The 25,267-nt window shown below is 42.5% G+C and overlaps 1 protein-coding gene across 3 annotated transcripts; it reads left to right on the plus strand.

Moving 5' to 3' along the window:
• The first annotated feature begins 7,145 nt into the window (after positions 1-7,145).
• LOC124021134 (tetraspanin-8-like) lies at positions 7,146-23,610 on the plus strand. Of its 3 annotated transcripts, none has more exons than XM_046336476.1 (9): positions 7,146-7,373; positions 17,284-17,349; positions 17,622-17,738; positions 18,045-18,119; positions 19,897-19,992; positions 21,296-21,394; positions 21,556-21,666; positions 21,849-21,932; positions 23,172-23,610. In XM_046336476.1, exons 3-9 carry the CDS (start codon positions 17,631-17,633, stop codon positions 23,298-23,300), a joined length of 702 nt encoding a protein of 233 aa, XP_046192432.1. In that variant the 5' UTR covers positions 7,146-7,373; positions 17,284-17,349; positions 17,622-17,630; the 3' UTR covers positions 23,301-23,610. The 3 variants fall into 3 exon arrangements, with proteins under 3 accessions (XP_046192432.1, XP_046192431.1, XP_046192430.1); XM_046336474.1 differs by lacking the exon at positions 7,146-7,373 and adding an exon at positions 16,116-16,405; XM_046336475.1 differs by lacking the exons at positions 7,146-7,373; positions 18,045-18,119 and adding an exon at positions 16,114-16,405.
• Positions 23,611-25,267: the final 1,657 nt, after the last annotated feature.

A 25,267-nucleotide genomic window follows, 5' to 3' on the forward strand; every position in this document is an offset into this window, starting at 1 on the left:
CCCTCCTATCGGTTGTCTTGGCAGAACAAAGCATCTCCTGTGTGAATCCAGAGGTCCAGTCCAGAGCAAGGAGGCCTGAGTGAACATGACATCACATAATCAGCCATTTCTGGACAACTATGGAATCACCACCTGTGTCCAAAATGGCACCCTATTCCCTAGTGCTCTATAGGCCCTGGTCAAAAAGTAGTGCACTATATAGGGAATAGAGTGCTATTTGAGAAGCAACCCCATTGGGTCTCTAGGGATCCAGAGAAGGGCCAGGTGTTACGCAATGTCAATGTCAATGCAACCCCACAAAACATCTGGAGCACATTTTGTACAGAGGAAGATAGTAATGGAATAGACTCAAGCATATGATAGTAATGGAACAGACTCAAGCATATGACAGTAATGGAACAGACTCAAGCATATGATAGCAATGAAACAGACTCAAGCATATGATAGTAATGGAACAGACTCAAGCATATGATAGCAATGGAACAGACTCAAGCATATGATAGTAACAGAACAGACTCAAGCATATGATAGTAATGGAACAGACTCAAGCATATGATGTCATGCAGGTGAAAGAGGACCCAAAAGCGACTTAACAGAAACAGAGTTTATTCAAGTCCAAACAGGGAATAACAGAAATCCTCTAGTCTGTAGAGGGGAATAACAGGAGAAGCGGCCACAGACTGCAGGTCGCCGGGTAGGCGCAGGCCGTAGTTGACAGAGACACCTGCTCACACGCAGCATCTGATGAAGGCAAAAAACACGACAGGACAGGGCGATACACAATCACAGCAAAAACACGACAGGACAGGGCGAAACGCAATCACAGCATGGTGAATACTAAACAAGGAACCGACGGGACAGGAACGGAACACAAAGGAATAAATAGGGACTCTAATCAGGGGAAAGGATCGGGAACAGGTGTGGGAAGACTAAATGATGATTAGGGGAATAGGAACAGCTGGGAGCAGGAACGGAACGGTAGAGAGAAGAGAGAGCGAGAGAGTGAGAGAGGGAGGGGGAGAGAGAGGATAGAAAGAGGGAAAGAACCAAATAAGACCAGCAGAGGGAAACGAATAGAATGGGGAGCACAGGGACAAGACATGATAATAAATGACAAATATGACAGTACCCCCCACTCACCGAGCGCCTCCTGGCGCACTCGAGGAGGAATCCTGGCGGCAACGGAGGAAATCATCGATGAGTGAACGGTCCAGCACGTCCCGAGACGGAACCCAACTCCTCTCCTCAGGACCGTAACCCTCCCAATCCACTAAGTATTGGTGACCCCGTCCCCGAGAACGCATGTCCATGATCTTATGTACCTTGTAAATAGGTGCGCTCTCGACAAGGACGGGAGGGGGAGGGAAGACGAACGGGGGTGCGAAGAAAGGGCTTAACACAGGAGACATGGAAGACAGGATGGACGCGACGAAGATGTCGCGGAAGAAGCAGTCGCACAGCGACAGGATTGACGACCTGGGAGACACGGAACGGACCAATGAACCGCGGAGTCAACTTACGAGAAGCTGTCGTAAGAGGAAGGTTGCGAGTGGAAAGCCACACTCTCTGGCCGCAACAATACCTTGGACTCTTAATCCTGCGTTTATTGGCGGCTCTCACAGTCTTCCCCGCAGACAAAGGCAGACCGGTAATGAAGTCTAAGGCGATGTGAGACCATGGTCGAGAAGGAATGGGGAGCGGTCTGAGACGACCGGCAGGAGGAGAGTTACCCGACTTAGTCTGCGCGCAGTCCGAACAAGCAGCCACGAAACGGCGCGTGTCACGCTCCTGAGTCGGCCACCAAAAGCGCTGGCGAATAGACGCAAGAGTGCCTCGAACACCGGGATGACCAGCTAACTTGGCAGAGTGAGCCCACTGAAGAACAGCCAGACGAGTGGAAACAGGAACGAAAAGGAGGTTACTAGGACAAGCGCGCGGCGACGCAGTGTGCGTGAGTGCTTGCTTAACCTGTCTTTCAATTCCCCAGACTGTTAACCCGACAACACGCCCATAAGGAAGAATCCCTCGGGATCAGTAGAAGCCACAGAAGAACTAAACAGACGGGATAAGGCATCAGGCTTGGTGTTCTTGCTACCCGGACGGTAAGAAATCACAAACTCGAAACGAGCGAAAAACAACGCCCAACGAGCTTGACGGGCATTTAGTCGTTTGGCAGAACGGATGTACTCAAGGTTCTTATGGTCTGTCCAAACGACAAAAGGAACGGTCGCCCTCCAACCACTGTCGCCATTCGCCTAGGGCTAAGCGGATGGCGAGCAGTTCACGGTTACCCACATCATAGTTGCGCTCAGATGGCGACAGGCGATGAGAAAAATAAGCGCAAGGATGAACCTTATCGTCAGACTGGAAGCGCTGGGATAGAATGGCTCCCACGCCTACCTCTGAAGGTCAACCTCGACAATGAATTGTCTAGTGACGTCAGGAGTAACGAGGATAGGAGCGGACGTAAAACGTTCTTTTAGAAGATCAAAAGCTCCCTGGGCGGAACCGGACCACTTAAAACACGTCTTGACAGAAGTAAGAGCTGTGAGAGGGGCAGCAACTTGACCGAAATTACGAATGAAACGCCGATAGAAATTAGCGAAACCTAAAAAGCGCTGCAACTCGACACGTGACCTTGGAACGGGCCAATCACTGACAGCTTGGACCTTAGCGGAATCCATCTGAATGCCTTCAGCGGAAATAACGGAACCGAGAAAAGTAACGGAGGAGACATGAAAAGAGCACTTCTCAGCCTTTACGTAGAGACAATTCTCTAAAAGGCGCTGTAGAACACGTCGAACGTGCTGAACATGAATCTCGAGTGACGGAGAAAAAAAATCAGGATATCGTCAAGATAGACAAAAACAAAGATGTTCAGCATGTCTCTCAGAACATCATTAACTAATGCCTGAAAAACAGCTGGCGCATTGGCGAGACCGAACGGCAGAACCCGGTACTCAAAATGCCCTAACGGAGTGTTAAACGCCGTTTTCCACTCGTCCCCCTCTCTGATGCGCACGAGATGGTAAGCGTTACGAAGGTCCAACTTAGTAAAGCACCTGGCTCCCTGCAGAATCTCGAAGGCTGATGACATAAGGGGAAGCGGATAACGATTCTTAACCGTTATGTCATTCAGCCCTCGATAATCCACGCAGGGGCGCAGAGTACCGTCCTTCTTCTTAACAAAAAGAACCCCGCCCCGGCCGGAGAAGAAGAAGGCACTATGGTACCGGCGTCAAGAGACACAGACAAATAATCCTCGAGAGCCTTACGTTCGGGAGCCGACAGAGAGTATAGTCTACCTCGAGGAGGAGTGGTCCCCGGAAGGAGATCAATACTACAATCATACGACCGGTGAGGAGGAAGGGAGTTGGCTCGGGACCGACTGAAGACCGTGCGCAGATCATGATATTCCTCCGGCACTCCTGTCAAATCGCCAGGTTCCTCCTGAGAAGTAGGGACAGAAGAAACGGGAGGGATGGCAGACATTAAACACTTCACATGACAAGAAACGTTCCAGGATAGGATAGAATTACTAGACCAATTAATAGAAGGATTATGACATACTAGCCAGGGATGACCCAAAACAACAGGTGTAAACGGTGAACGGAAAATCAAAAAGAAATAGTCTCACTGTGGTTACCAGATACTGTGAGAGTTAAAGGTAGTGTCTCAAATTTGATACTGGGAAGATGACTACCATCTAAGGCAAACATGGGCGTAGGCTTGTCTAACGGTCTGAAAGGAATGTTATGTTTCCGAACCCATGCTTCGTCCATGAAACAACCCTCAGCCCCAGAGTCAATCAAGGCACTGCATGTAGCACCCGAACCGGTCCAGCGTAGATGGACCGACATAGTAGTACAAGATCTAGATGAAGAGACCTGAGTAGTAGCGCTCATCAGTAGCCCTCCGCTTACTGATGGGCTCTGGCCTCTTACTGGACATGAATTAACAAAATGTCCAGCAACTCCGCAATAGAGGCACAGGCGGTTGGTGATCCTCCGTTCCCTCTCCTTAGTCGAGATGCGAATCCCTCCCAGCTGCATGGGCTCAGTCTCAAAGCCAGAGGAGGGAGATGGTTGCGATGCGGAGCAGGGAAACACCGTTGATGCGAGCTCTCTTCCACGAGCCCGGTGACGAAGATCTACCCGTCGTTCTATGCGGATGGCGAGAGCAATCAAAGAGTCCACATCTGAAGGAACCTCCCGGGAGAGAATCTCATCCTTAACCACTGCGTGGAGTCCCTCCAGAAAACGAGCGAGCAGCGCCGGCTCGTTCCACTCACTAGAGGCAGCAAGAGTGCGAAACTCAATAGAATAATCCGTTATGGACCGTTCACCTTGGCATAAGGAAGCCAGGGCCCTAGAAGCCTCCCTACCAAAAACTGAACGGTCAAAAACCCGAATCATCTCCTCTTTAAAGTTCTGGAACTTGTTAGAGCAATCAGCCCTTGCCTCCCAGATAGCTGTGCCCCATTCTCGAGCCCGGCCAGTAAGGAGTGAAATGACGTAAGCAACCCGAGCTCTCTCTCTAGAGTATGTGTTGGGTTGGAGAGAGAACACAATCTCACACTGCGTGAGAAAGGAGCGGCACTCAGTGGGCTGCCCGGAGTAGCAAGGTGGGTTAATAACCCTAGGTTCTGGAGGCTCGGCAGGCCAGGAAGTAACAGGTGGCACGAGACGTAGACTCTGGAACTGTCCAGAGAGGTCGGAAACCTGAGCGGCCAGGTTCTCCACGGCATGGCGAGCAGCAGACAATTCCTGCTCGTGTCTGCCGAGCATAGCTCCTTGGATCTTGACGGCAGTGTAACGAGCGTCTGAAGTCGCTGGGTCCATTCCTTGGTCGGTTCCTTCTGTCATGCAGGTGAAAGAGGACCCAAAAGCGACTTAACAGAAACAGAGTTTATTCAAGTCCAAACAGGGAATAACAGAAATCCTCTAGTCTGTAGAGGGGAATAACAGGAGAAGCGGCCACAGACTGCAGGTCGCTTCGGGTAGGCGCAGGCCGTAGTTGACAGAGACACCTGCTCACACGCAGCATCTGATGAAGGCAAAAAACACGACAGGACAGGGCGATACACAATCACAGCAAAAACACGACAGGACAGGGCGAAACGCAATCACAGCATGGTGAATACTAAACAAGGAACCGACGGGACAGGAACGGAACACAAAGGAATAAATAGGGACTCTAATCAGGGGAAAGGATCGGGAACAGGTGTGGGAAGACTAAATGATGATTAGGGGAATAGGAACAGCTGGGAGCAGGAACGGAACGGTAGAGAGAAGAGAGAGCGAGAGAGTGAGAGAGGGAGGGGGAGAGAGAGGGATAGAAAGAGGGAAAGAACCAAATAAGACCAGCAGAGGGAAACGAATAGAATGGGGAGCACAGGGACAAGACATGATAATAAATGACAAACATGACATATGATAGTAACAGAACAGACTCAAGCATATGACAGTAATGGAACAGACTCAAGCATATGATAGTAACAGAACAGACTCAAGCATATGACAGTAATGGAACAGACTCAAGCATATGATAGCAATGGAACAGACTCAAGCATATGATAGTAACAGAACAGACTCAAGCATATGATAGTAACGGAACAGACTCAAGCATATGATAGTAACGGAACAGACTCAAGCATATGATAGTAACAGAACAGACTCAAGCATATGATAGTAACAGAACAGACTCAAGCATATGATAGTAATGGAACAGACTCAAGCATATGATAGTAACAGAACAGACTCAAGCATATGATAGTAACAGAACAGACTCAAGCATATGATAGCAATGGAACAGACTCAAGCATATGATAGCAATGGAACAGACTCAAGCATATGATAGTAATGGAACCGACTCAAGCATATGATAGTAATGGAACCGACTCAAGAATATTCCCCATTCACAGGATGTACAAATGAAGGATTTAATTTTTTATTTATTTTATTTCACTTTTATTTAACCAGGTAGGTTAATTGAGAACAAGTTCTCATTTGCAACTGCGACCTGGCCAAGATAAAGCATAGAAATTCGACACAAACAACAACACAGAGTTACACATGGAATAAACAAAACATAGTCAATAATACAGTAGAACAAAAGAAAACAAAAAGTCTATATACACTGAGTGCAAATGAGGTGAGGTAAGATAAGGGAGTTAAGGCAATAAATAGACCATGGTGGCAAAATAATTACAATAGAGTAATTAAACACTGGAATGGTAGATGTGCAGAGGATGAATGTGCAAGTAGAGATACTGGGGTGCAAAGGAGCAAGATAAATAAATAAATACAGTATGGGGATGAGGTAGGTAGATAGATGGGCTGTTTACAGATGGGCTATGTACAGGTGCAGTGATCTGTAAGCTGCTCTGACAGCTGGTGCTTAAAGCAGGTGAGGGAGATATGAGTCTCCAGCTTCAGTGATTTTTGCAGTTCGTTCCAGTCATTGGCAGCAGAGAACTGGAAGGAAAGATGACCAAAGGAAGAATTGGCTTTGGGGGTGACCAGTGAGACATACCTGCTGGAGCACGTGCTACGAGTCGGTGCTGCTATGGTGACTAGTGAGCTGAGATAAGGCGTGGATTTACCTAACAGTGACTTGTAGATAACCTGTAGCCAGTGGGTTTGGCGACGAGTATGAAACGAGGGCCAACCAACGAGGACAGGTGGGCATACTTATTTTACAGTAGATTTGAAATGCTGGAGAGTAACTGTTCCTTTCTGGGTAACAGATTAGTTCAACAACTACATAACTGAGCACATACAGTATGTCCAGTTGTTTCCTGTGAGGTCTTGATTGTCAACATGACACTCAAACACTGAAGAGGGTCTTGTTTTGGAAACATCCTTCCTAATTGCCTTTAGTAATCACTGAAATAACACATCAACGGTCAATTGTCTGAAGCTATCACCACTCCACTTATGATATCACTGGTTACTCGAAGCCAATGAATGGAGGATGGAAGGAAGCGTGGATTGTGTTATAGTTGGAAATGTCCCAAGCGTTTACCCGTGACAGGTCCCGCAGTACTAACGGTCACCACTAGAGGGGGTGTATAGACGGTGACGGCTGTGTTCGGTGCTGTGTTTACATCTGCATGCTGTTCACGTGGAAGAGACATAGAAGAAAGATGGCGGCGCCCTCTGCAGAGCAGCAAAACGGCCAAAGTGATGAATCTGATCTACAAAGCCCTATATCGACAAATTATGAAGACTCCGAAACAGGATTGGGTGATGGAGCTCTCCCCGTCTACCTTGTCGAATTGATAGAGAAAGAAATCGGAGTGGATCTGAAGTCGCTGAAGAAAGCGCTCCTGGATAAACTGACCGTGGGAAAAATAGTTGCTGGAAGAGCAGGTAGTTAAGTACCAAGCTAGCTAGTTAACTTTGCACACTCAAATAAGCTTTAAGTGCTGTATCAGTTATTGAATTAAAATAATAGAATAGTTAATTATGAGAATATTATTCTGCCCTTGACAGCATATAATTTAATGTAAGTAATAAAAAATGATCCATCCAGCTAGTTAACCTTTGCTAGTTTAAGGGCGTGCATTTCCTTTTCTAACAGGTCTCCCAGATAGCATGATGGATCTGGGCCGATTCCGGCTGAGCGTTACAATCGGCCGACGTTATGTGGTCCGAGTCTGGGCCGCCTTAGGCAGTATAACTTATGTCTAGGATGCGGGGATTGAACTCGGGCCGATTCCGATGAGAGTTATCTGTCCCAAATGTACTACTTGGGTCTCGTGTCGATTGGGGCTACTCTGGCAGATGATTACACGGCTGCTTTATATAATTAGCATTTCATTATTTATTTATTTTTCCATATTTTTAATTGTTTATGTGAGCAAAAATACAATTAACATTTAAATAAAACATTTAAAGTCCTGCTTAAGTAGTATTTTAGTATCTTGATACTTTGTGCAAGGCAATTGACAAGCATTAAAAAGTTGCTGGGTGGATCCTCCCGGGTGACGCAGTGGTCTAAGACACTGCATCGATGTACAAACTGCGTTGCTACAGATGCTAGTTCGAGGTGTGCAGTGTTTTCTCCTACATCATTTTTTTGGGGTGGATGGGTATAATTTGTATGCATAAAATGTAGAATAGTCATGTTTAAAATAACTAAATTCTGTAATTTTGTATACATTTATTTAAATTAGCATCAGGCCCCTTCTGAGGATTCTGGTAAGATGCCGCAAAAAGTCGACTGAACTCACGTAGATGGAAACGGGACGATTCTGGGCAGTCATTCATTTTGATTCCAGGCCGAGTCCGACACCCGATTCCTGGTCGATTCTATCAAGTTCCGCACCCCGGAAGAGGGCCGTTTCTGGGCTGATTCCTCATTGCTAGCAGCAGCTTTTATGTTGTTGAGAAAGATGAACTCTTTTAATGTCAGCAAGACCGTGATGACACTGTTTAGTTTGGACAGTGTGGTTAAGGTGGCCAGCCAGGTCATCAGGGTTCAACAGGCACAGCTCTCAGTGACATCCAGAAAGGATGTGGTGAGGAGAGCTAACAGTATCCCAGACTGTCCTGATCACCTCCTCCTTGACCATTTTGCACTTCTCCCCTTAGGTCGTCGTTTTAGACTTCCCAAACTCAATAGCAGCAGATACAATAACTATTTTATCCCACAGCCCATAAACTTTCTGAATCTGCACATTAAATTAAATGTTGATTTATTGCTGCACTTCTGCTCAATGATTGCTCCGTTTTATCAATGTCATTGTTTCATGTTGTGTGTGTTGGTTGTCACTGTTTTTAATGTTGTCGTTTTGTATTGTTGCACAACATATCTCCCAATGGGGACAATAAAGATAAGTTGAACTTGAGGGTTTAAGAAAGGATTTTTAACAGTGTGTGATATTAGTGGTCTTAATAATGACTGTCAACATGAAAACATCCTTCAAATCAAATTGTATTTGTCAAATGCTTCATCAACAACAGGTATGGACTGTTAGTGAAATGCTTACTTACGAGCCCTTCCCACAATGCAGAGAGAAAGAAAAATAGAGAAATAATAGACAAGTCAAACACGTAGTAATGGATACACAATGAGGTATAGAGGTCCTGGATGGCAGGGCGCTCTGCCCCAGTGATGTACTGGGCCGTATGCACTACGGACAACGTGGGGGATGTGTTGTTGCCTACCTTCACCACCTGGGGACTTCCGTTGGGAAGACCAAGATCCAGTTGCAGAGGGAGATGTTCACCAGGATCCAGTTGCAGAGGGAGTGTTTTCAGTCCCTGGATCCTTAGCTTAGTGATGAGCTTGGAGGGCACTGTGGTGTTGAACGCTGAACTGTAGTCAATGAACAGCATTCTCACGTAGGTGTTCCTTTTGTCCAAGTGGGAAAGGGCAGTATGGAGTGCAATAGGATTACGTCATCTGTGGATCTATTGGGGTGGTATGCAAATTGGAGTGGGTCCAGGGTGTCTGGGATGATGGTGTTGATGTGATTCATGATAAGCCTTTCAAAGCTTTTCATGGCTACAGATGTGACTGTTATGGGGCGATCGTCATTTAGGCAGGTTACCTTGGCGTCCTTGGGCACAGGGACTACGGTGGTCTGCTTGTAACATGTAGGTATTACAGACTGGGTAAGAGATTAAAAGTGTAAATGAAGACACTTGCCAGCTGGTCAGTGCATGCTCCGAGTACGCATCCTGGTCCTGGGGCCTTGTTGATGTTAACCTGTTTAAAGATCCTACTCACATTGGCTACGGAGAACGTGATCACGCAGTCGTCCTGAACAGCTGGTGCTCTCACTTATGGTTCAGGGTTGCTTGCTCATTCCATTTTATTAATCACTGAAATAACACATCTGCTGTAAATCTTATGATATCAGTGGTTACTCCAAGCCAAGTTACGGAGGAGGGAAGGAAGCATGGATTGTGTAATATTTGGAAATACCATATGGTACCTTTTATTTATTATGCGTTATCATAGTAAAATGGCAGTATAATGCATTAAATAAATAAACCCCCCCAAGGTCAAAAGAGTTTGGTTGGTGTTATATTGATGAATGTATATACCAGTATGGAAACGTTCTGATAAAGTCAGAGGCAGGCTACTTGTTGGTCTTAGTTTTCTGTCAAGAAAAAGGGAAAGAGGTGCTGTGAAAAGGGGGTAATACTTTCTGTTTTAATAGGACCGTTTTTAGCTCATGTTTGGGTTCCTTGTGTTGCCAACCTGAAATGTGGGAGATAGTGAGGTATATGGTAGCTCATGTTTGGGTTCCTTGTGTTGCCAACCTGAAATGTGGGAGATAGTGAGGTATATGGTAGCTCATGTTTGGGTTCCTTGTCTTGCCAACCTGAAATGTGGGAGATAGTGAGGTATATGGTAGCTCATGTTTGGGTTCAACCTGAAATGTTAGTGAGGTAATTTTGTTTGGGTTCAACCTCATTTACAATCATTTACACTATTTATAGTCAATGGGTGTTCCGCTTGTTTCGGCACACTGAGGAAGCTGCTTGCTCTAGTAGCGGTTGCTTCATGCAGTCTCTCTACAGTGGCTCTCGCGCTAGCTGCCTAGTCAGTGAGTAATTTGAATGAGTGAGACAACTGAAAACTGAAGAGAGAAGTAAATATTTTAAACATTATCACAGTGAGAGAATTATAAAGCATAGGATATGAAACACCAAGTTAAGTGGAATGTAATGATATAATTGTGTTTTTTTCATAAGGTTTTGATAGTTTAATTGATAAAAGTCTGTTAGCATAGAGCTAACGTCGGCTAAAGTTAGCTCCAGTCAAGCTAGCCTGTCGTAGTCATGGAGACAGGACCAACGAACATTCACACAGAGTGGAAACATTCTAACTGGCTGTATTTAGAGATATTTTGAGAATTACATTTTAATAATGTATCTATGAGATAAAATGGTAATTTATACCTTTTTACAAATTGTGTTTTAGTCTGTTGGATATTTGGAATTGTATAAGACTAGCCAAGACAGTTGAATGAGAGAGAGCCAACTGAAAACTGTATTGCCAGAGAGAAGCACCCAATAAACTATTTTAAATCTTCAAGGGTTCAGACTCCCGTCATTCTTCCGGGAGGTAATTCTGACCTCTCGAAAGAACTGTTATGTTTATCTAAGCGCAGACGAGAACGCATCTACATATAGTCACTCTTAGTGATTATGTGCGTCAATGCATTATTCCACAGGGACTCAGGTGGCAAAAAGAACCATCTCGCTTACAGATGATTTCTGTGAGTGCTGGTGTGCCATCCTGAACAAATGCTCTATTGGTTTAATGACGTTAATTGTTGACCAGTTGAAGAAGGATTTATTTATTGTAATGGATAACACGATTAAAGACAGCTTTAAAAATAGCTGTTAATGATGATGGCATATTCAATGAACTGATGAAAACTAACCAAGCGCTCCAGGACAAGTTTCTTAAGAAATAAAGGAACTTAAAATCAAGAAATTCAACCAAGACAAAAAAGACAAGGCCGAGGATAAAGTCTACTTCTGGAGAAACCCTGACGAGGTCCTGCTCCTCCTCTCCATGGTAGACGCAGGAGGGATGCCACTTACTTCTATCCACCCCGTCTGATCAACGCTCTACAACCAGCGCCTCATCGGCTTCCCGTGGTAGTTTTTTATTCAACGAGAGACTGGACGGACGGAAGGGCGGAGGAGGCCGCAGGCACGCGCATCGACGAGATGCCGCACTCGACAGGATAAGAAGAAACGACTATCAGAGGCAGAGGAGACCGTTCACACGGTCCCAGAACCCACGGGACTGAGTGTCTTTAATTTATCAAGCAAGATATTGAGCCCTGCCCATGTCTCTTTGCTTAATAAAGGGTTATATTTTGTGCCTACAACCCAGTGCATCGATGTTGATGTTAAAACCTGTTGCGACTCTAGGGGCAGTATTTTCATTTTTGAAAAAAAAATGTTCCGTTTCAAACGGGATATTTTGTCAGGACAAGATGCTAGAATATGCATATAATTGACAGCTTTGGATAGAAAACACTAACGTTTTCAAAACTGTAAAGATATTGTCTGTGAGTATAACAGAACTGATGTTGCAGGCGAAAGCCTGAGAAAAATCCAATCCGGAAGTGCCCCATATTTTGAAAGCGCTGTGTTCCAATGAGTCCCTATTGAGCTGTGAATGTGCTATCAACCACCTTACGCTTTCTACGTATTCCCCAAGGTATCTACAGCATTGTGACATAGTTTTACGCATTTATGTTGAAGAATAGCCGTAGGCGGCTACATTGCGTAAGTGGTCACCTGATGGCTCCCAGGGTGACTCGTGTAAAATACAGAGGTAGCCATTACTGCAATCGGTCCTACTTAAAAACTAATTGTCCTGATAGATATATTATCGAATAGATATTTGAAAAACACCTTGAGGATCGATTATAAACAACGTTTGCCATGTTTCTGTTGATATTATGGAGCTAATTTGGAATATTTTTGCAGTTTTCGTGACTGCAATTTCCGTGCGATTTCTCAGCCAAACGTGAAGAACAAACGGAGCTATTTCTCCTACAAAAATAATCTTTGGGGGAAAAAATGAACTTTGGCTATCTACCTGGGAGTCTTGTGAGTGAAAACATCTGAAGTTCATCAAAGGTAAACGATTTAATTTGATTGCTTTTCTGATTTTCGTGACAAGGTTGCCTGCTGCTAGCAAGGCACAATGCTATGCTAGTCTATCGATAAACTTACACAAATGCTTGTCTAGCTTTGGCTGTAAAGCATATTTTGAAAATCTGAGATGACAGGGTGATTAACAAAAGGCTAAGCTGTGTTCCAATATATTTCACTTGTGATTTTCATGAATCGGAAGATTTTCTAGGAAGATTTATGTCCGTTGCGTTGCATTATGCTAATTAGTGTCAGTCGATGATTACGCTCCCGGACCCGGGATGGGGAGTCACAAGAAGATTAATAAAGGTAGACATGTTTAAGTTTTTTAGAAACATCCGTTTATGGGAATACTTTAGCTCCCCTAATTCTGACACTTCTATTGAACCAGTAGATTGCTCTCCTGTACATACTTTGACTCCTTTTAGAAGCAAGAGTTATTTTATACCTCCAGCCAATCGCAATCACTCTGAGACATATTGCAGACTTGTGGAAAAATATGTTGGACATCTACTTAAGAATAAACAGGGGTCCAAATCTTTCCATAATTTACCTAAGGAGGAAAAACAAGCTTTGCTTGATTTACAATCCGATACGTCAGTCCTTATTCGTCCTGCTGATAAGGGTGGGTCGGTTGTACTCATGTATAGGACAGTCCTTATTCGTCCTGCTGATAAGGGTGGGTCGGTTGTACTCATGTATAGGACAGTCCTTATTCGTCCTGCTGATAAGGGGTTGTACTCATGTATAGGACAGTCCTTATTCGTCCTGTGATGTACTCATGTATAGGACAGTCCTTATTCGTCCTGCTGATAAGGGTGGGTCGGTTGTACTCATGTAGGACAGTCCTTAGGACAGTCCTTATTCGTCCTGCTGATAAGGGTGGGTCGGTTGTACTCATGTATAGGACAGTCCTTATTCGTCCTGTATAGGACAGTCCTTATTCGATAAGGGTGGGTCGGTTGTACTCATGTATAGGACAGTCCTTATTCGTCCTGTGATAAGGGTGGGTCGGTTGTACTCATGTATAGGACAGTCCTTATTCGTCCTGCTGATAACTCATGGGGGTCAGTCTTATTCGTCCTGCTGATAAGGGTGGGTGTTGTACTCATGTATAGGACAGTCCTTATTCGTCCTGCTGATAAGGGTGGGTCTCATGGTTGTACTCATGTATAGGACAGTCCTTATTCGTCCTGCTGATAAGGGGGGTCGGTTGTACTCATGTATAGGACAGTCCTTATTCGTCCTGCTGATAAGGGTGGGTCGGTTGTACTCATGTATAGGACAGTCCTTATTCGTCCTGCTGATAAGGGTGGGTCGGTTGTACTCATGTATAGGACAGTCCTTATTCGTCCTGCTGATAAGGGTGGGTCGGTTGTACTCATGTATAGGACAGTTTATGTAAATGAGTGTCATAGACAGCTGCTTGACAACACCTTTTACAAGAAACTCAGAAATGACCCAACTTCCCAATTTCAGAATACTATCTTTACTGTCCTAGATGGGTATTTAAGTTCTGGTCAGATAACCAAAAAAGAACATAACTTTTTGGCTATTCAACACCCTAAAATTGCCACTTTCTACACTTTGCAGAAATTACACAAGAATGTTACAAAACCTCCAGGGCAAAACCTCCAGGGCGCCCTATAGTAGCGGGCATTGATGCAGTAACAGCCCCTCTATCTACTTTTGTTGACTTTTTTATTAGACCACTCGCAGAACAGCTCCCCTCCTTTGTAAAGGACACCAGCAGTATGATCGCTATCATTGAATCTCTTGATCCTCTCCCTGAGAATACCTTGTGTTACTTTTGATGTTGAGTCGTTATACACAATATGAGGGCGGTATTGAATCTATGGAACATTTTCTTCTGCAACGTGACCCTAATGAACTACCCTTCCAGTGCTGCATTATAACATTGGCTGAAATAGCACTCACACATAACTATTTCCTGTTTCTAAATGATTTCTTTATTCAGACGAAGGGTACTGCTATGGGATCCCCCATGACTCCTAACTATGCTCATTTGTATGTGGGTTACATGGAGAAACAGTCTATTTTCAATCCCCTCAACAACAAAAAAATATTGCCTAACATCATTTGGAAACGGTATATTGATGATATTTTTGTTCTATGGAGGGGTGATGCAAAACAGCTCCAGGTGTTCCATGCATTTCTTAACTCCTGGTCTGATCATTTGAGATTTACTCTGTAATCTGATACACGTCAAATCAGTTTTCTTGATCTTCTGATCTTGTGTGAAGATAATGTTCCACATCAACAACAAACTAGAACGGTCCAAACACACCAAGACAGTTGTGAAGAGGACACGACAAAGCCTATTCCCCCTCAGGAAACTAAAAAGATTTGTCAGGGGTCCTGAGATCCTCAAAAGGTTCTACAGCTGCAACATCGAGAGCATTCTGACTGGTTGCATCACTGCCTGGTACGGCAATTGCTCGGCCTCTGACCGCAAGGCACTACAGAGGGTAGTGCGTACGGCCCAGTACATCACTGGGGCTAAGCTGCCTGCCATCCAGGACCTCTACACCAGGCGGTGTCAGAGGAAGGCCCTAAAAATTGTCAAAGCCACCCCAGTCATATACTGTTCTCTCTACTACCGCATGGCAAGCGGTACCGGAGTGCCAAGTCTAGGACAAAAAGGCTTCTCAACAGTTTTTACCCCCAAGCCATAAGACTCCTGAACAGGTAATCAAATGGCTACCCAGACTATTGTGTATAGCCTGTCTTTTTACTGTTGTTTTATTTCTTTACGTACCTATTACGTACCTTTTTTTGCACTATTGGTTAGAGCCGGTAAGTAAGCATTTCACTATAAGGCATTTCACCTGTTGTACTTGACGCACGTGACAAATAAACTTTGATTTGATTTGATCCTTGACAAGTCTCGGATGGTTGATTCCTGCGCTACCGAAATTAAGCCTTGGCCTCAAACGCTTGCAGTGAACATTTTGCAGAAACTGAACGTTTCTTCATGGAAAATCACGATATAGTTTATAGCACTTGTAATTTGTATTTGCTAATATATATTTCTTTTTTTATAATATTGACACCATATTCCATTGGTTAACTCACCACAAACCATTGAATCAATATGAAGAAGTGTTGATTATTTGACGTTGATTATATGCAGCACAGCGTTATGTTTCTGCAATGTTCACTGCTGTCGTGTGAGGCCAAGAGTGCGGGGCGCTTCATTTCTGTCGCGCTGGGATCAAAACGTTAACAGTTATGCTCTGCTCCGCAAAGCGTAAGAAGTAGAGGCCCTATCGCCGTAAATGCTGCAAGGCCAACGCAGACAGCAGATTGACCATGTAGTTCCTTTTAGCCTGCCTGATCTCTAGCCATCGTGCACTGGCCAACATAACATGGGAGGTTGCGTTCATGTGGGCTCGTCCCCCCCCATGTAACCAAACACCATTCAGCAGTATGTCAACATTAAAGACCTTTGCTCCGTCAAAACGATACGCCACGCCCATGGACCTTAGTTTATTCTCCAAAGTATGTAGCGAACATAGAGCAGCGGAATAATTCAGTTTGAGTCGTTAGACAATGTCAACAAACTCACGCTGAGAAGAAAAACCGGTTAAAGAAATCGAGCGATCCATTTTCTGCATTTAAGTTAGCCCCTCTCTGAAGTGAACCACTTATCCAAGCTGTTGTTTGTATCATAACCAAATATTAAAATGGGAAGAATTCATATCTGGGTAAAACGGGCGTTCATTTGTATGTGTGTCTTGATAGGGGTAAGTGATCTTCCAGTCTATTGGCCTTATTTCATTCGAGTTGATGAATTCCATCCCTACATTTATTGCAGCGCTTGTTGTTGTTGAAGAACTAAGAAGTAAAAGAAAATAGATGTTGTAGCCTACGTAGTTACCATTTGATATCAGCTGTGATGTTTAAACTTTCACTGGAATCCGTTTTTTTAGGTGTGGCTTGTGGAGATGTGTTCAACATATGTATTTATTGTCTCAGCATATTCTACTTAAGCTGCAGCGTGTTATAAAGTTATGTCATGTTTATTAACTCAGACACACGGCATACCACAAAGGGTTTGTAAGTATATTTGATTAGTAAACAGCCAACTAAATGAGCATTTCAGCTATTCATGTCATCATTGATAGGCTATTTATAAATGATACATATGAAATATTGTAAACTCATTAACCCTCTGCTCACAAACCCTGTAAATAATTCCATCCCTCATGACTCATGATGAAGCATGAGTAGAATTCTCAGAATAATACCCTGTACATTGTAATGATTGTATCAACCTTTACTGTGCATTATCAGTAGAATTCTCAGTATAATACCCTGTACATTGTAATGACTGTATCAACCTTTACTGTGCATTATCAGTAGAATTCTCACTATAATACCCTGTACATTGTAATGACTGTATCAACCTTTACTGTGCATTATCAGTAGAATTCTCAGAATAATACCCTGTACATTGTAATGATTGTATCAACCTTTACTGTGCATTATCAGTAGAATTCTCAGTATAATACCCTGTACATTGTAATGATTGTATCTACCTTTACTGTGCATTATCAGTAGAATTCTCAGTATAATACCCTGTACATTGTAATGATTGTATCATGTGTTGTATTCTCTTCAGATCATCAGCACCCTCTTGCTGGCCATCACATTATTTGGACATGGGTACTTCCACCAATCAGAAGAAGTAATTGTTATTTTTATAGCTCCTATTGCATTTCCTTATTATGTCATACACATTTTGTTATAATAATTCTGTGTCCATCTAGCCTGGTCCCAGATCTGTTTGTGCTGTCTTTCCAACTCCTACAGTGTTTAGCATGACAACAACCATAGGAGTTGGCTATACAGCATAAACCGATCTGAGACCAGGCTAGAATCCAGCAGTATCATTGTAATATTATGATTATAAACCCAGAATTGCCATTTCATGAATTTGACTTGTCTTCCTACTCACAGATAGACAAGATGCTGCCAGGGATAGCAGTTCTGTATGTCCTAGAAGCAGCAACCCTGGTCCTGTCAATCTTTGGGGTCTATGGAGCTCGCAAGGAGAAGAAGTGGGCTGTGATTCTGGTAAGCTTGCCAAGACCTGTACCCTAAAGTAGTAGCTGCCCAGGTCCCAGAGCTGTTGGTGTTGTCTTGGACAATGACCATAGGGGTTGGCTATACAACACAAACAGATCTGGGACCAGGTTAGTGTCTACCGACGTGCAAAACGGTTCCTTTCTGACAAGTCATGGCCTTAGAACTCAACTCAACCATTTTCCCATGACCTGTTTCCAACATGTTTCCCAGAAAGTGTGATATGGTTTGAAGTGATTTTGATTTGAATGAACCTTTAAGTATTGATTTTGATTGACAACCCCAATATGTGTGTAGTTTTCAGTAGGTATGTCACTGGCCAGCCTGTACCTGTTTGTGGAGTGTGTGAAAGTATATCAAGCCAAACACGAGGTACAGTAGTCTATATATATATATATCAAGCCAAACACGAGGTACAGTAGTCTATATATATATATATCAAGCCAAACACGAGGTACAGTAGTCTATATATATATATATCAGTAGTAGTCTATGCCAAACACGAGGTACAGTAGTCTATATATATATATATCAAGCCAAACACGAGGTACAGTAGTCTATATATATATATATCAAGCCAAACACGAGGTACAGTAGTCTATATATATATATATCAAGCCAAACACGAGGTGTAGTCTAGTATCAAGCAATATATATATATCAAGCCAAACACGAGGTACAGTAGTATACAGTAGTCTATATATATATATATCAAGCCAAACACGAGGTACAGTAGTCTATATATATATATATCAAGCCAAACACAGTAGGCCAAACACGACAGTAGTCTATATATATATATATCAAGCCAAACACGAGGTACAGTAGTCTATATATATATATATCAAGCCAAACACGAGGTACAGTAGTCTATATATATATATATCAAGCCAAACACGAGGTACAGTAGTCTATATATATATATATCAAGCCAAACACGAGGTACAGTAGTCTATATATATATATATCAAGCCAAACACGAGGTACAGTAGTCTATATATATATATATCAAGCCAAACACGAGGTACAGTAGTCTATATATATATATATCAAGCCAAACACAGGTACAGTAGTCTATATATATATATATCAAGCCAAACACGAGGTACAGTAGTCTATATATATATATATCAAGCCAAACACGAGGTACAGTAGTCTATATATATATATATCAAGCCAAACACGAGGTACAGTAGTCTATATATATATATATCAAGCCAAACACGAGGTACAGTAGTCTATATATATATATATCAAGCCAAACACGAGTCTATATATATATATATCAAGCCAAACACGAGGTACAGTAGTCTAGCCAAACACTACAGTAGTCTATATATATATATATCAAGCCAAACACGAGGTACAGCCAAACACGAGGTACAGTAGTCTATATATATATATATCAAGCCAAACACGAGGTACATATATATATATATCAAGCCAAACACGAGGTACAGTAGTCTATATATATATATATCAAGCCAAACACGAGTACAGTAGTCTATATATATATATATCAAGCCAAACACGAGGTACAGTAGTCTATATATATATATATCAAGCCAAACACGAGGTAGTCTAGCCAAACACGAGGTACAGTAGTCTATATATATATATATCAAGCCAAACACGAGGTACAGTAGTCTATATATATATATATCAAGCCAAACACGAGGTACAGTAGTCTATATATATATATATCAAGCCAAACACGAGGTACAGTAGTCTATATATATATATATCAAGCCAAACACGAGGTACAGTAGTCTATATATATATATATCAAGCCAAACACGAGGTACAGTAGTCTATATATATATATATCAAGCCAAACACGAGGTACAGTAGTCTATATATATATATATACAAGCCAAACACGAGGTACAGTAGTCTATATATATATATATACAGTCTACAGCTTATATGTATCTTACCTTTTCAATTCAACCTTGAGCCAATGTTTGTTTGCTGTTCCGGTGAAAATATATTAGAGTTAAATGTAACATAAATGTTATAGTATAACGCATGATGGTGGAATATATCTGACTCTTGATAATTCAGTCTGTTCCTATCAAAATCGTAGATGATTACTGTACAGGTTTTAGCTGTGAATATGACATTCAATGTAAACCTCATTCATTTCAAGATGGAGGAGTTAAGCAGAAAGGAAGACCTAGCCATGATGCCTCTCAGTGGAGCGAAACAAAACGATATAGAACAGATATACTACTTTCAAGCTAATGTAAGTCACCTTCATTGAGTACTTCTTAGGGTCTCGGCCAATCCAGGACAGGGTGTGTGCTTCCACCTTTGTAATTAGGTAGGTTTTTCCATGGGTGAGTCTTTGGGGCTGGTAGACACTGTACAAATGGGGTTGTTTTGGATAAAAAAGTGTCTGCGATGTGTTTTCCGGACACAGATGATGTAAACCTAGTCCTGGACTAAAAGCTCTTTCATTGGAGATGTCTCCATGGAGTAGGCTTCAAGGCCTTATAGTTCTGGACTAAAAGCTCTTTCATTGGAGATGTCTCCATGGAGTAGGCTTCAAGGACTTATAGTTCTGGACTAAAAGCTCTTTCATTAGAGATGTCTCCATGGAGTAGGCTTCAAGGCCTTATAGTCCTGGACTAAAAGCTCTTTCATTAGAGATGTCTCCATGGAGTAGGCTTCAAGGCCTTATAGTTCTGGACTAAAAGCTCTTTCATTGGAGATGTCTCCATGGAGTAGTCTTCAAGGCCTTATAGTCCTGGACTAAAAGCTCTTTCATTGGAGATGTCTCCATGGAGTAGGCTTCAAGGCCTTATAGTCCTGGACTAAAAGCTCTTTCATTGGAGATGTCTCCATGGAGTAGGCTTCAAGGACTTATAGTTCTGGACTAAAAGCTCTTTCATTAGAGATGTCTCCATGGAGTAGGCTTCAAGGCCTTATAGTCCTGGACTAAAAGCTCTTTCATTGGAGATGTCTCCATGGAGTAGGCTTCAAGGCCTTATAGTTCTGGACTAAAAGCTCTTTCATTGGAGATGTCTCCATGGAGTAGGCTTCAAGGCCTTATAGTTCTGGACTAAAAGCTCTTTCATTGGAGATGTCTCCATGGAGTAGTCTTCAAGGCCTTATAGTTCTGGACTAAAAGCTCTTTCATTGGAGATGTCTCCATGGAGTAGGCTTCAAGGCCTTATAGTTCTGGACTAAAAGTTCTTTCATTGGAGATGTCTCCATGGAGTAGGCTTCAAGGCCTTATAGTTCTGGACTAAAAGCTCTTTCATTGGAGATGTCTCCATGGAGTAGGCTTCAAGGCCTTATAGTCCTGGACTAAAAGCTCTTTCATTGGAGATGTCTCCATGGAGTAGTCTTCAAGGCCTTATAGTTCTGGACTAAAAGCTCTTTCATTGGAGATGTCTCCATGGAGTAGTCTTCAAGGCCTTATAGTTCTGGACTAAAAGCTCTTTCATTGGAGATGTCTCCATGGAGTAGTCTTCAAGGCCTTATAGTTCTGGAAATCATTACATGTTTTAAAGTGTCTGTTGTTCTGTTTCCTTCACTTTCAGTTCAAATGCTGTGGGCTCGTACAAGGCTACCAAGACTGGGGCACAGACATCCCCATCTCCTGTCTCTGTTCTGATGAGGACTCAACAGACTTTAAATGTGTGAGTCTGCTGTGAGAAATAAGTTAACTTGATGATGATGTTGTTGTTGTGTGTATGCTGAGGAGGATTCAGTGTGTCAGTCTGTGTTAAATAAATCTGTTATGTCTTTCGGGAAGATCAATTGGTATATTTTAATGAGCCCATGTCACATTCTATTTCAGGTTGCTCCTGGTAACAAGACAAGATTTGTTATTCACTATCCCAACAGTAATATGTCTGAGGATGATGACCACAAGGGATTAATGGATGAACACATGCTGGTATATAAAGAGGTAAAATCATGTCATTCCACTACACCATTACAATGCCATAATTCTAGTTTGATATACAAAGAGGATTTACAGTACTGATACAGTCTCTGATACAATAAACTGATATTTGTTCTGATATAATACGGACACACATACTCTTGTTTTTCTCACAAAATGATAAACTCTAAATTTGTCATTTTCAGCCATGTCTTCCCATCCTGCTCTCTTCCATGGGCTATGCAATCAGCCTGATGATAGGAACATTAGTAGCACTGACAGCATTATGGGTATGTATTACATATCTATGTCTGTACTATTTAACCATTTCAGGGTCGGGGTCCATTCAGTTTTTTCAATCAAATCAATTGAAATTCAATTCCCCAAAAATAGTCCGCAGTGGATTTTTCAATTCAGGAAATGAAATTCAATTGACTACCCGAATTGAAAACTTTAGTAGTATTTGTTTATTATAATTATTACCGATGTGGCAGCTAAAATCTGAATTGCAGTACACAGTACATACAAGTAAACAAGAACAATTAAAACATCTGAAAGTCAGGATGCTAACTATCGTGGAAATTCAGTACTGAGACAGACTTGGTCATTCCTTCAAACAATCATCTTTATTTAATATTGATTAATTATTGCAATACTGAGGATGGTTGACCCCCCCCCCCCCCCCAACCTCTTAACCTTACACAAATACAGAGTACTGTATATCGCTGACACTAACAATGCTCAGTCATGGTTGGTTCAACCCCCCCCTAACCTCTTAACCTTACACAAATACAGAGTACTGTATATCGCTGACACTAACAATGCTCAGTCATGGTTGGTTCAACCCCCCCCTAACCTCTTAACCTTACACAAATACAGAGTACTGTATATCGCTGACACTAACAATGCTCAGTCATGGTTGGTTCAACCCCCCCCTAACCTCTTAACCTTACACAAATACAGAGTACTGTATATAGCTGACACTAACAATGCTCAGTCATGGTTGGTTCAACCCCCCCCATGCAGACCAAGGAGCATCATAAGCCACTGGCTGCATCCTGTCTTTATCTGCACTTGGGTTGTTGTCTTAACCCCACCCTGGCTTAGTTTCCAAGATGGAAGAATGATTTAGAGACAATGAGGAATTGTTCTAAACTCCTCTCTTGGTTACACCCATCACATCTTTACTATGTAATGCAGTCTTTAACTCATTTGTCAGCTCAAATCATCTCTGGTGACCATATGCCCAGATTAGCTGCAGGGAATTAGAGTGGAGACCATAAAAAAATAGACACTAACAGGACAGAAATATCCTTCTATCTATTAAACATTAATTGCAAACGATTAATAATTAACAAATCAGGTAAATATGTAATTTTTCTATCACACCCCAACGCTGTACCATAGTGATTTTCACCGTACCTTTTGAGTGTAGGCCTATTAGATTGAACCATCATCTATCACACTCAGCATCTGGTCACCTGCTCCGTCAATCCTGACTGAACCGTTACTGTGTGTCTGGTCCTCAGGATGTTGGAGTTGTCCTGGCCATCACAATACTCTGCCAGATGAGAAGAAAGGTTGATGTGCCACTTGTGATCTTCACCTCTCAACCACCTCAATACAGGGAGCTGTGTGACACAGCAGAGAGTGTCTGAAATGAAATGGTCCTCTTATGAAGGAGACTCAATGCACTAGTCTGAGTGCCAGTCTGTTTGTGCCATCATGACAACTCCTGTCACTCATTTGTGTCAAGCCAAACATGACAATGGGTGACAAAGAGTTGACTTGGCAATGACAGAACTGGCACGATGGCCTTTATTTAACTAGGCAAGTCAGTTATGAACAACTTCTTATTTACAATGACGGCCTACTGGGGAACAGTGGGTTAAACTGCCTTGTTCAGGGACAGAACGACAGTTGGCAAGACCACAAACAGATCTGGGATCAGGTTAGCAATGCACTCATATTATGTACATACTCATAACACAAATGAAAGGACAACTCAGGACATTATTAGACATCTCTACTGTGTGCTAAATGACTTAAATGTAATGTAATGTTGTCCAAAGTGTTATTGTTCAACCATTTAACCGTTGAAGTGCCTAAGTGTTGGTTACAGTGTCTTGAATAAAGGGACAATCATCTTTTAACATTATGGTCCTTCTTTATTCGACAACCATTTCTTCCAATGACTTTTGTCCTTTGTCCTTTGTCCCCATCCTTGTTTCATTTTCTGCCTTTGTCTTTTCCTCCTGCTCTCTCCTCTCTCTTCCTCCTCTCCTCCTCTTTCTTCCTCTTTTCCACTTGCTCTCTCCTCTCTCTTCCTCCTCTCCTCCTCCTCTCTTCCTCTTTTCAGCCTACTTGGCCCTATCAGAGCCTACAACCATTAAAACCTCACCACTATTCCACTATTTGGCCCTATCAAATCCTACACCCATTAAAACCTCCCCACTATTCCACTACTTGGCACTATCAGATCCTACACCCACTAAAACCTCCCCACTATTCCACTACTTGGCCCTATCAGATCCTGCACCCACTAAAACCTCCCCACTATTCCACTACTTGGCCCTATCAGATCCTGCACCAGGCCTCTTTTCCACGTTGATAGCATGCATACGTAAACACAGCACCAGACCAATGTTTATCTATTATATTGACTAGATAGTGACCGCTCTAACAATGGAAATACATCTCCTCAATGATCAAAGACAGGGGAGATCAGGTTGTAACATTCTAGCCAATGAGAAAGCAGATACACAACTAAGTTATTTTACTTAAAGTTGCCAGAATGTAACTTGCATCCACTTATATCAGTACATTTGTAACAGCCTAAACATCACGGAACTATTAGATCAAATAAGCCTCACATATTTGATCCTTCGCTAAGTTCTGCCTCACTTGGTTACTTCTGCAACATCGAACAACATTTTCCCTGGAAGCCCAATTCCCCATTCAACCACTGGTGAAATCCCCTCACAATGATCTCAAAGTGTGGAGGACCATCCGCCTCAGTGCATTTCTGAAAAATACAAATAAGGAAACATTTAAAAAGTTATATTTTTTAATAAAACTATACTATATATATTCAGGTCAGCAAATAAATGATTAAAACACACTGTTTGCACTAAAGGTCTACAGTAGCCTCAGCAGCAGTCTGTAGGGTAGCACCATGGTGTAGCTAGAGGACAGCTAGCTTCTATCCTCCTCTGGGTACATTGACTTTAATACAAAACCTAGAGAACTCATGGTTCTTAACCGCTTCCATAGACTTAAGTCGCTTTGGATAAAAGCGTCTGCTAAATGGCATATATATTATTATTATATTACTTACACAGAAATTGTGACAATGTCAGAGCCCTTGCAAGATGAACTGACGTTGTCCACCCAATTAGAAGATCAGAGAATTAATATAGTACTGAAAGAATAAGCTACCGCTAGCTAGCACTGCAGTGCATAACATGTGGTGAGTAGATGACTCAATGAGAGAAAAAGACAATAGTTGAACAAATTAATTTCTTCCAAAATTAAGGAGAAGCAAGACAGAGAGAGATAGAGAGAGACAGAGAGAGATAGAGATGGAGACAGAGAGAGAGAGAGAGAGGAGACAGAGAGAGAGAGA

This window comes from Oncorhynchus gorbuscha, unplaced genomic scaffold (genome assembly GCF_021184085.1).
Source record: "Oncorhynchus gorbuscha isolate QuinsamMale2020 ecotype Even-year unplaced genomic scaffold, OgorEven_v1.0 Un_scaffold_1060, whole genome shotgun sequence".
Classification (NCBI taxonomy): Eukaryota; Metazoa; Chordata; class Actinopteri; order Salmoniformes; family Salmonidae; genus Oncorhynchus; species Oncorhynchus gorbuscha.